We start from the raw sequence: 13,326 nt of genomic DNA on the forward strand, positions 1-13,326 counted from the left end.
TTCAGCAATAAAATAAAAGAGAGAGAACATGAAAAAGTTAACAAGTTTATGAGTTATGAGGGAACGCTTAATCACTGCACAGTGACTGCCACTGTTTTGAATAATAATTTTTTTTTTATCTAGCAGAAGGACAGTGTTTTACACATACCAATTTTCATTACTGTATAAGATACAGTAATAGAGGAAAAAAAAATGTTGAATATTTCCACAAATGTTACTGCCGTAAGCTGTATCTAACCCCTTAAAAATGTTTTCAGTATCCTGTAACACATTTATTAGATCAATTTGGGATTGATGTAATATTTTCATCAGGATTGGTATTATATGAGCTAGAGGGCCGTGGTCTGTTGGTAATAGTTGCATGGATGCATTACCAACAGACCATGGCCCTCTAGCCCGGATAATACCAATCTTAATGATGCCGGCCATGAAAGCCTACATTCTAAGATTTTCAAGTATCCCTGTTTTCCTGCCTCTCAATTGTATCTCAACCGAGTTTCACGTTCACCTGTTAAATTTGTTTGATAGTTGCAACTGTTATTTTACAGAATAACTCCACGAAAAAAACTAATGACAATTTTTGGACAGTATGAATGCTTGATTGATTTGACATCAGATTCTTCGATAAGAGAGAATTTTGCAACTAAGAAGTCACTACCAGAATTTTGATATCAGCTAAAAACGAATTTGAAGTTTTGTCATATAAAGCAAAAATTATCCTTTTGCAACAACTTATGTGAATCAGAATTCTCTGCCTATGTGGTTATACTTCTTCTGGTTTATGTTCGAACAGGCAGTTAGAAAGAGAATGTTTTCTTCCACCAGTTTCCACCCACTAATTAATGAAGCATAATGCAAAGTCCTCATTAAGGCTTAGAATTTTCTGAAAGAACTAAATTGCTGTTATCATACCTTCTTCCTAGCTGTTATAATCAGTTGTTAGAGGTTCTCAGTGGTAGTGATCACATTGAGTTATTTTAGTTTTTGAGTTGAAATAAAGATGATGAAGATTGCTCTGCCACAGTTTCATCCAGTGCCCACATACCAGGGATTTTCCCTCTCTCCTGCTTCCCTAAGATACTGGACGAGAGGTTACAGCAACAAGGCATGCAAGTGAGATAGTTAAGTATTTTCTTCCCTTTCTAGATATCCTGAGCCAACATAAACCAACTGAAATTCAAAATAAAATACAGAAGATCCTGCCTCAATGCAGAGCCAGATATTCGGTTGCAGCTGTCCAAAATTCAGCCAGATATAGCCATATTACGCCAATCAAAACAGTCCCTCTCTTTATTTTAAGTTCTCAGTGTTTTTGCTACATAATAAAATGTCGACTAACAACTTAAAAACTGCTAAAAATGCACATACATTCCTTTGGCATAACGACAAATTTCTCTTGTGGAAAGTGTTTCATGATTCAAAAAGTTTGGGAACCACTGCTCTACAGTAATGCTAATGTAGTGAACAAACATGCATAAGTGAACAGTTTACATAGTTAATGTAATGTGATCTGCTAAACACTGAAAATAACTTTCCTCCCCTCGGTTTATCTGTTTTTAACACTTCCAAAATATATATGTATTATCATTATATATATATATATATATATATATATATATATAATGATAATAAAATAAACTATAGGCAGTTACTATAACAGGTATTTGTTTCATATACTATTAATACCTATTAGTATAATAATGAAAATTGCCAGTAAGTGTACAGTAAGTGCGACATTAAGCATTGTAAATTTTAACAGATCATCTCCACAAATGATGTCCACATTTTTAACACCTTCAATTAACAATACACTATTTAAATAATAAAAAAATTAACTTGCCTGGAAAAAGCATATCCATAAACTGGCAGTATGCAGCACCAGTACACAACTCTTCAATCTTAGTGAAGTTGGATGCCAAACAGTCATTAACCCAAGCCAACATGTCATGCCGGCTTAAATTATCGGTTGTCACATTTGTAGAGTACACATTGACTGCTGCCATGGTCCACTGAAATCATACGAATAACATTAGTAGAGGCCACAGATTTTCGCATTAGTGGTAAAAGTGACAAGTTGTTGATTATAAAGAAAGTTATTTTTCTTTACGAATACGCCTGTAACAATAGTGAAAATGGCAATATTTTTATCGCGAATTTTCGCGATAGATGTGTTTTAGAGCGAAATAAATTATTTCAGCAAAAAGAAGACGAAATTGATTAAACATTTGAATTTCATTATTTTTTTTAACATTTGATGCACTGTTTAACCCACAATAACTCAGGTCTGATTACTGTAACATTGGTGCCCAGATGTAGTCACACAAACCACGCAAGAACTTGAACGTGTATAAATTTGATCTTTGAAAGTTAACTCTGAACTAAAATACCAGTGTAACTGACTGACAACAATGAACATATACTATAGTCTCACAGCTGTGTAGCTTAAGTAATTTCATGGGTTAAACACTTTTAACGTGTAACATCCAGTCTTCTTACAAGCTGAAAGCTAGAACTGGAAAAACACACGTTCCAAAGGAGATTAAGAGACTACCCCTACTGCCAAACCTGGTCATTGACACTTGACAAAGGGAAAAGAAGGTAGCTTACTGTCCATCTGAAAGGTGGCCTGTTTTTCTTTTTTTGCTAGTGTTATACAAAATAGTAAGGCCATAGACTTTTTCCAATATTCAGTTGTCAAGATGAGTCGAACATCGACAGTTACAGTTCATTTCAGAGCTAAAGAATTTGCTAGTGAGGGTCTTTATATATCCGAGACTAACATTTTAATGTGTAAATTTTGTGTAGCTCCTAAAAGACAAGCATCAATAGAAAGTTCGTTCGATCGTCAGAAGAAAGCCAAACAAGAAAAAACTGAGTTTGTAATGGATACTACGAAAATGTTTTTGAGTGCAAATACTCCCACTGAAAAGGTGGATGACCCAGCAGTTAGAACTTTGCTTCTAAATTATGTTCAGAGTGAGTACTTGTTATAATATATACAGTATTATAATCATAATATGTATAATCATAATTATTATTGCATTTATGTTGTATTACTAATATTAAAATAGTACTACTTTTATTTTACATGCTTTTCACAACTAAGCAGATACTGGTAATCCTGTTAAAATAACTGTTCCATAATCTTCTCCTTGTTCTGCCAATACACAGTTTTGGGTTGTTTCCCAAATGGAATTGGTCTGTCCAACGTCGGTGAGGTCTGCCTAAATCTCTTCATCCTCGTGGATGGCAATACAATAGTCTCTTTGGTAAACAATGTTCAGGCATCCTAAGAAGGTTGTTTCTCCATTTACGTTGATAATGTTGAACGTCTGCAGTCATCTCCTCAACTTCCCACAGATTTCTTATGTCTTTGCTCCTAATGGGGTCCCATAAGGTAACACCTGTCAATGATCGTAGAAATCTCATTTGTGATGCATTGATTCTATTTATTTCCTTTTGCCGCAGTGTCCAACATTCACTGCCATATAACAGATCTGGTTTTGATATTATATTGTGAAATCGAATTTGGACCTCTTTTCGCATTTGTTTTCCAAAGTTCCTTCTCAAGATACCATTTAATTGATTATATTTCAATATATTTTTATTTATGTCTTTTTGATAATTATACAAAGAAATATGACTTTCTACATATACAAAATCTATCACTTGTTCTATTATTTTGTTATCAACTACTATTTTTGTCCATAGAAGGTTTTTACCATAAACTGCCATTACTTTTGTCTTTTTGGTTGATATTTTCATATTGTATTCTTTTAAAACCATCTGTAGTTTAAAAACAGAGCAATGTAATTCGTCTTCAGTTTCTGCAAACAAAACTTGGTCATCTGTATATATTATTGCATTTAGTCTTGTGTGTTCGTCAATTTGTATGCCTTGTGGTCCTACTTCATTCCATTCTTTAATTACTTTGTCTAAGTATATTATAAACAAAAGCAGGGGAAAGGCCACAACTTTGTCTAAGTCCTTGGTTAGTTACTATTGTTTCCGTATATTTGTCATGATCTAGCTTAATTTTTATAGTAGTTGTTTCATAAAGACTTTTTATAGAATTTAACAGATTTTCTTGAATGCCATAAGATTCCAAAATTAACCATAACTTTTCTCTATTGACTCTATCATATGCTTTTTCATAATCTAAAAATAGCATATATACAGGGAAGTTAAATTCTCGCCTCTTTTCCTAACAATTTTTTTACTTTAAATACGACATCTACACAGTAACATCCCTTTCAGAAACCACATTGTTCTTCCGCAATTTGAGCTTCTACTAATGTTTTCAATTTCTTTTTTAAAATTGCTGCATACAATTTTGACGCTGTGTTTATTAATGAGATTCCACGCTAGTTGGAATAAATATTTCTTGATCCTTTTTTATATATTGGGATCACTAATGTTGTCATCCAGTTTTGTGGTATCTTCCCTTGGGCCCAAATATCATTAAAAAGTTGCACCGGTCTCATTTGTAATGGTTTCCCATCATATTTCCATTATTCCATAGAAATATTATCTGTTCCTCTGGTTTTATCTTTCATGCATCTTAAAATCTTCTGAATTTCTTCCAAAGTTATAGCATTATACTCTTCCATCTGTGTAGTGTTGTCGGCTAGAGACTAGTGAAGTGTGGCATTGTATGGGCAATGACATGACTTAAGACAAAGTGAAGAGAAATGAAGAATGGAGCATATGAAATGTACAGATAGAATAAGAAATGAAGTTGTGCTAGAAAGAGTGGGTGAAGAGTGAATAATGCTGAAATTGATCAGGAAGAGAAAAAGAAATTGGCTGGGTCACTGGCTAAGAAGAAACTGCCTACTGAAACATGTACTGGAAAGAATGGTGAATGGAAGAGAAGTTCAGGACAGACGAAAATATATAAGCTGAGAGACAACATTAAGATACATGGATCACATGCGGAGACTAAAAGGAAGGCAAAAAATAGAAAATATTGGAGACTGCTGGGTTTGCAGTGAAAGATCTGCCCTTGCGCAGAACACTATCAATAAACATTAAAAATGCGATATTGCCCTAGAAACTCCAGAAAACGCTAAAAAAAATTTAAATGTTAATATAATTTATACAATGTGGTGAAGAACAAGTTTATAGAATTTAGTTTAAACGAAAAAAAATTATTGCATACAATAATACGGTATACTGTTTTTTGTTAATTTTTCTTTCACTGACAAACATTAGGTGTTCATTTTATCTATCCTGCATTGCAATGCACAACAAATTGTGTAGATTGTTAAAGCAGAATTACTGCCAATTAGCTAGGAAAAAAAAAATTCTTCATATTTACTGTTCAAAGCATCCTAACTTATAGATGTGTGTTGGACAATAACATTAACATTGATGTTGGACATTAAATGAACGTGTCCACAGATTGGATTAAGAGACTGACTTCTTGGTCTTCTTTGGGAAGAAGTATGAAAGGTAGACCCTGAGGTACCTAGAGAGGAGAAATCGCCAAGCTAAATGAAGGAAGAGAACTCCTAGAGAAAGACTGGAGGTACAGCAAACTTAGGCACTTCAAAATAGGAAATGTTGACAAGTGGGAATGTCCGAGAAAGTAAAGTAAGAAATAATAAATTCACAAAGCTAAACTGCCTTTATACTGACTCCACATTTCCAATTGAGGAAAAATATAATTATTCATATTTTACCAAGGATAACACTACTGCACACAGCAATGCATATTATTAAATGACTGCAAAGTAGATTACCATTGACCTGCACATACCTCATCAGTCATCACAATAACCAGGACCAATCATGTAATTTGCTAACTCTTTATGCAAACTATTATCACTTACTGCAATAATATGAAACATTTACTAATTTACTCACATTTCAAATCCAGCAAATGCAAGTAACTACAGTCTATGTATGTATAGTGTGTTCTTTTAGTTGCTCCACAGTACAGCAGATAGTATTATGCAGAGGAGTTGGTAGCTTCCCTTACTCTGTCAAGGAAAAGAAGTTCATACCCTTTCCCTTTGTAATACAGATTCCAGATAATGGTCAATATTGGAATATCTCTTCCAGTGTGCAAGTGTATTGTGGCAAAGCTGAAAATATTTACGATAGAGCCAGCAATTTTGCTCACCACGAGAAGTGTATTCATTATTGCAAATGATTTCAGAGAATGACTGGGTGTCATGGTATTGAAGTGTTGGACAGAGTATCTTTCATGGATGCGGTTTCACCTGTGGGTCATTCCATGATTACAGATGTGTCATTTGCACTTAATTTTTTGTTTTAAAATTAAGTTTAATCCACTATACAATGTTTATTTTACCACACCAATTATTGGAATGTTTTCTTCTCAAGAAGAGCAAACACTTTCAACAAATATAAATTTTAGAAAAATCATTATAACAAATTAAGTATTTAAATTTAAACCCTGTTTATGGGTGTGAATTTTTCGGACATAAATATGTGACTTTAAACATTCTAATGAATAACTCTGAGAATTATGTTGAGAGTAGTGAATATCACTGTTTTTTCCAAGCATGTACAGTTAATGAGGTATCTATTCACTAGTCTTCAAAATATTTTTTGATTAAATTTCTTTTAGATAAGAATTTTTTTTTTTTGTTTGTTACAGGAGTGACAAATTTTTTAAGGGTGTGAGGAGTGCTAAAAGATGTTGAATTAAGTGTGTAATATGTAGGAAAAAATGCATTATTTTACAACAAAAATTAGGTATTGTACAAATGAAGTCAGAAATAGGTTTTGAAACATTTTTTAGTTAAGTACTTCAATAAACAGAACACACAAATGCAAATCATAGCCTACAGTGGACCTTGCAGGCCTACACTTTTATACAACACTGATAAAAAAAATTAACATCAACAGGCTCTACTTAACTGATTTGCTTGAAATGGAAAATGTTATTTTACTTATAAACTAGGAAAACAAAATAAAAAGGAATATAATTTAGTCAACAATTGTTAGGTATTGTTAATGATGTAATGAACCTTGAACCTTAAAAGTTGGTCATTCAGGTCATTGATAAGATCTTACAGTGAAGTTCAGGTTGAATGATACGGTCAAAAATCTTAGTTTTACAAAACTAACACAGTCTAGTCATACATTTTCCCTCAGCAATGTTGCAAGTTAAGATTTCCAAAAGTTCGCCAGTGTTCCAGAAAAATACAGTACTTCCTTTTTTACAGCTTCAACTTTCTAAAGTTGAAATTTACATGATAGTGGCAGACACAAACATTGTGAAGTAAACTGGGGGATAGGAGCACATGAGGTCGTAATTAGTAGAACTTGCTTAGCTCAACTCTTTCACTGCCCTTGGCATTTTCTTCTGTAAACAATTGAACTTACAATAATAATCACATAACTCTTCTGGAGAATATGTTGCTTGGCTGTTTTTGGATCATTGACAGATTTTGTATCTCTTTTCCCTGGAGTCTGGTAACTAATGTCATCTCTGCAATAAAAGTTGCACACAAGTTCAATTTGTTCTTTTCTAATAGCTCTTTGGGACCTACGTTTGCCGCCTTCAGTCTTCTTAAATGCAGGCGGAATTTCTGATGTTACTTTTATGAGAACAGCTTACTGCTTCGATGGATTTTCAGAAGAAAGTTTTTTCTTTCCGGACATTTCTTCTAATGAGCATTGTCTCTTGCTCATTTATCTTTTAACTTTTTAGAATCTGATAACAATTCAGATTTTTTCTTGTTCCTTCATCCCTTTTTCTTTTTTTCAATAAGTAAGCTTCTTTCAAAGCAGAATCAGCCATTATTTTCTTTCTCCAAGCAACGACTCTTTACAGGAGACATCTACACAAAAAAATATTCACGAGAAGTTGCATTATTGTTGGGATTTTATTAAATACTCTGCAATGAGCCTATTACTATTAATAAAGAATCAACATTATAGGCTTATCCTTAGAGCCATAAGCTAAATTCCTAGAATACCAGAGAACACTGATCAAACCCGTTTCGACACATGAACACACCCTTCCACAACAGGAAAGCAGAATATAGCACGGGATCTTCACTAGGCTTTGGACAATGAAGAATATCACTTCGAAACTGGTCAGCCAGGTAATTTCCTAAAAAGTTAACACAGCAAAGAAGTTGTAAAGTTAATCAGTGATTATAATTTAAAGAAAAAAGAATTCAACCTCATCCCAAACTAAGCCTTTTCTACATTTCTCAAAAATATATAAATTAATTTCAGAAGCCTAGATAGCTAAGCCAACCTAAACCTATTCACACGAGGATAGCACCACAATGCAAGCAACACTGCATTCTTTCTGAACTTATTTGTTACGGGTGTGACAGAAAATACATGATAAAAAAAAATTTAAAAATTAATTGACATTAGATTACATTACTAATTCCTAGCCTTACTTCTGCCAATTTTAAAAAACTTATTAATTTTAGTTTAGTTATAAACTTAACTTCATCACTTTTTTGTTACAAGTGTGACACCAATATATACTAACTTATTAAATCCTATAATAACAAAGAAACTTAACTCAACTTTCTATTGCTTGAGTGATCAGTCCAAACTACGAAAAACAGCATGTTTACATAAAGCAGACAATTTTGATGTTGTACAGAAGTTAGATTTTTCCTAATACAAAACCATTGCACAGTCTATCAACTTCAACTATGTATAAAGTCAATAAAAATAAATTATAATTTCATTTTCAATTCTTGTAATGTAAGTTCTTATTACAGAATCGATTAGTAGAAATTATATAATAGTGTATTATTTTTTTAAGATTCTGTCCACTTCTTCATGGAATGGTCCTTGTTCAGTTACATTAAATCCCACAATACCAGAATATGGTCATTGAAAACCAGCATGTAGTGAAAAAAAGGGAACTGCATCCAGAGAAAACAGGTGCTTGGTGTGTTATATGCCAAACTCCAATTAATGGTCCACTTCAGAAAAAAATGTTTCAAAAAGTTACCCTATTTGTTGAGAATATAATATGTATGTGTGTGTGCATATATGTTCCATATAAATACACTCCATTAAGAATATCAGCTTTGCTCACTCGTGCATCTCAGAAGTAGAGACCAATGGAATGGCATCCATGTTATTTACACAATTTGGGTATTTTCTTAATCTAAACATATTTCATTTAATTTGAAAATGCTTAAGATACACAACTAAATACTTTAAACCTTACCCAATCTATTTTGGTGACTTCTGAAAGCATCTTACAGGTCAATAAAACTAAAAAAATTAATGCGACTGTTAAGGTTTTAAGTTTGTAGTATAACTATAATAAAATATTTAAACAGTAAAACCCCTCGTATCCGGCACCCAAATAACCAGCAATACCAAAACAACGGCACTTTTGACTAGAAAAAAAGAAAAAAATAGTCATTCATGCGAAAGGGAAGAGTCGGACGAAGATGTAAGGGGTTTTCATGGATCACACATGCCGCATATTGTGTTTCTTTTATGCGTGAAAACATAGACAATGGAATATATTGGGTAGTTCGATAAGCTGTCACTTGGATCTTGCAAACAATGCGCAGAGACGATATCTTTAAATTTACCACTTGAACTCGTCCGTTTCGAAGGGGTGTTGGATGAGTCTAAATAGGAAAGTGTGAAATTCTCTGTTCCTACAGTGCGCAAAAATTTCATTCGAGTGATAGATAGTATCATAGCTATTACCGCTAAGTGCTGCTGTTGCACAATGGATTCTGCAAAACACAAGTGAAATGTTCTTACATGCAAATCATCGAGAACTACTGTCTTCGCGCTACGAGTTGGCGGGTGGAGTGGATAGGCGGGACGGGGGAACTTCACGCTACACTCTGACCTGAAAACGTCAGTCCACTTATCTGGCTACAGGGGAACGAAGTCAGACATAAAAGATTCTTCATCTTCATCTTCGGTGTTGCTGTCGTTATGGCTGTCATCATCACTCTCATCACTGCTGTCATCGTCACTGGTGTCCGCGTCGCCAACATTAATGATGAACTCGTCTATAACGTCCTCCATTATTGCGTCTTTCTCCCAGTAGTAGTTTTCAATATCACTCACATGTTTACAGTATCCAGTCCAGTCTTCTTTAGTTACAGATTTGAGTCCTTCTTGCACAAGTTCTTGCAGTCTTTTCAGTGACATATCACCTGTTGTGTTATGTGACCTTACATAGTTCTTAACACTACTCCAAGCTAATTCAATAGCACTTAGGTCACACATATACGGTGGTAACCTGACGACAGTGTGACCATGATTTGCAAATATCGTATCTATTTAGTACACTTTTTGCTTAGGACGAATTTGTTCAATTAACGAAAAAAGAGTGAACTTCTTCATATTTTCTTCACATGGCACTCCATGCCTTCGCAGGTAGTCCAACATTTCTTTTTTTACCGCTGATTTGGTTGGTACCTTATCTAATTGTTTTCCATGATAGGGCGCATTGTCCATGACGATTACAGATGGAGTAGACAGATTGGGAATAACTTTTTCAATCGCCCCTTTTCGAAATTGTTAGAGTTCATCTGTCCATGATAGTCGCCTGTTGCTGTCCCCGCCTTGTATACTAATTCGCATCCTTCAACAAAGCCATTAATCCCACCCAGATGGACAACAATGAGTCTGTTAGACGCATTAACGGTAGTCAAAACTCCCGTAACGTCTTTATGCTGCCAGCACTTGCGAAACGTTAAATTGGTGTCTACCCATGTCTCGTCCAGGTACAAGATTGGTTTACCCTCTTCCCTAAGCTTTCTAATTGTCTGTAGGTATCTACCACCTCCAATTTACAATGTTTTCCCTTTCAATTAAAATTTTTCGTCTCGATGCACACTTCTTCCATCTGAAACCCATTTCCTTTAGTATTCGTCGTAATGTTGTCGCCTTCCATTTGAAATCAATTCTGTCTTTTAACACAGGCAAAAGTTTCTTGCAGCTTGGTACTACTTTCTTGTTCAGATAAAAATCCTCAATTATGTCCTTTATCACTCTCCGGTCAAAGTCATCTACATTTGCGTTCCGATAGTCTGGACGTTTCCGTTTTTTTCCAGGTGTCGACAAAACACTTTCTTCTTCTTTGCAGTCTTTCATTTCTTTCCTTATACGCAGTATCGTTCTTATAGATACATTACAATACTTTTTTGCCCTTTCTGCAGATTTCGTAACAGGAATGCTAAGACATTGTTGTTCTTTTTCTTCATCACAGCATTTTATCACATTTGCAATAATATTTCTTTCTCCGCTATGGATTGTCAGGCCTTGTTTCCTCTTTGTCGAGATATTTACAATTATTTGCAATTAATAAACCGCTATGTAAGCCTAAACTACCACTATACAATAATAAAAACTCCACTAACTGTATTATAATCAACTATATTAACACCAGAAAAAAAAACCTATTATTAAAGACTTGCGATATATTGAAACTATTCTTGTTGAAACAAATAAAACACAACCAACACCACTATTATTTCACAGACCCGCAGACACTCTCAAATATACGTGCAGTAGATGTTTGTGAAACAGGAATATTGTAGTGAACAGCGCGATGCGCATGCGCGACTGTTTCCCCTCCGCCCCGTCTAAGTACTTCAGCCGCCTTCTCCTGGCGTGACAACAGTACTTCGTCTTCAGTTGCAATGTTGGCTATACTGCTCTTTATGTCATATGACTCACATGACCGACATTTAAAATTGTTGTAAGGTTACGAAAACTTTTAGTATTTTTTACGCTATAATGTATTACTGTATTACAATAGTTATGAACTGATTTTAATATTCATTACTGTATTCAGTACTAAAAATAAACATTGTACATATTTCAAAACTTTATTTTTAAATAGCTATATGAAAATAACTAAATTTCAACATGGAAAAAAATCCATCTTGAATCTTGCGTACACTACTTTTAACACTTAAATATAAATGATTGATTAAATGGCAAACTTACTAGTGTTAAACCATATAACCACGTGTGGCTTACAGCAGTTTCGGTGCTCCCAATAGGAAAAAATGTTTGTGCAATACAGTGTGTCTTTACATAACCTACAAACGTATTTTCCAATTATCCAGCACTGGCTTTGTTCCACAGTTGCCGGATACGAGGAATTCTACTCTACTACGCCATTTTTTCAAGACAATGCCAAACATTGACGCATGTGGCCTTGGAATGGGGAAACAAATGGGACTGGTATGGGTGGCATGGCAAACTGGTGACTGTGGATTTCGCCGTCACTACCTGCACCCTGAACTGCTCAAAAGCATCATATTCTTTTCAAACCTTATTTTATATTTGAAACAAAGACGAATTCCACAAAATATAACAATGGATATGAGTATTTGCAGTGGCCATAGATCAGTGTGAGTTTGCCATTACTAGGATACTCAACCCTTCTCCAGCTTCTGTAAGTCTGTGCATGCATACAATCATTATTTCAGGACTTAGATATATACTCAGCCAGTTTCTCTGAAAAATTATTGAAGATATGAAAAATTAAAGTAACCAAAAATACAGTGGAAGCTCTTAAGTTCGACAGAAAACAAGTTCGACATTCTATAGTTCGACTGCTTACATATTAGAATTAGACACACCCCTATACAGGCACTAAGAAATGGGTTTGCCATTTGAATGGGAATTGGTTCTGTGTCTTGTAGTGATACTTTTGTTAAAGGAAAAGAAAATATTTTATTGATTAGGACATCCATATTTAATCACTGATTTTAAATTAATGAACTCCCCTTTTTCTATTTGAGAATTGTGCCGTTTGTAAGACAGAACTGTTGAAACCCACTGTGGTACTAGAAGCGCATACACAAGTCTCGGGGCGGGCAGGAAATGCAAGTACAGTACTGTATTCGTTGATGGATAAGCAATAAGATTTTGTATTCATTTCACCTGCCACACCCACTACCCTTATTGGACTTAAATTTCAATTCTGTTCAGTCACACTTAGGAGAGTCCACTGTAATTATGTACAAGAGTTTTAAAACGATTTTAAGAAATTCCTTTTGAAGACTTTTGTAACACTGTTAATATAGCTTCCAATTTTATTAAATAGAACTTTTAAGAGTTTTAAAACATCTTTAAGTATTTGAGACATTTTTATTGTTAATATTTTACGAAATTGCATACTATAAAAAGTTAGATATCAGTGCCACTATGTACAGTATTTCAATACAAATGTTATTTCTTGTTACTCTTCACTGTACAAAAATAATACGCTAGAAGCTGAAAACATTAAAATATAAGAATTCGGAAATATTTTAATATTTTTCATAGTTTCTAGAATATAAATTTTATGGCACAACAAAGACTTCAAAATTACTATATATA

The 13,326-nt window shown here is 34.1% G+C and overlaps 1 protein-coding gene across 3 annotated transcripts in view; it reads right to left on the reverse strand.

Moving 5' to 3' along the window:
* The window catches only part of Eb1 (microtubule-associated protein RP/EB family member 1), a 93,837-nt gene that overhangs the window by 63,647 nt on the left and 16,864 nt on the right, over positions 1–13,326 (reverse strand). For all 3 annotated transcript variants that reach the window (XM_069831088.1, XM_069831087.1, XM_069831086.1), the window contains exon 2: positions 1,837–2,009. In XM_069831088.1, coding sequence (XP_069687189.1) covers positions 1,837–2,003 — 167 coding nt within the window. In that variant the 5' untranslated portion in view covers positions 2,004–2,009. The remainder of the gene's footprint in view (positions 1–1,836; positions 2,010–13,326) is intronic.

The sequence above is a fragment of the Periplaneta americana genome, chromosome 7 (assembly GCF_040183065.1).
Source record: "Periplaneta americana isolate PAMFEO1 chromosome 7, P.americana_PAMFEO1_priV1, whole genome shotgun sequence".
In the NCBI taxonomy this organism is placed as follows: domain Eukaryota; kingdom Metazoa; phylum Arthropoda; class Insecta; order Blattodea; family Blattidae; genus Periplaneta; species Periplaneta americana.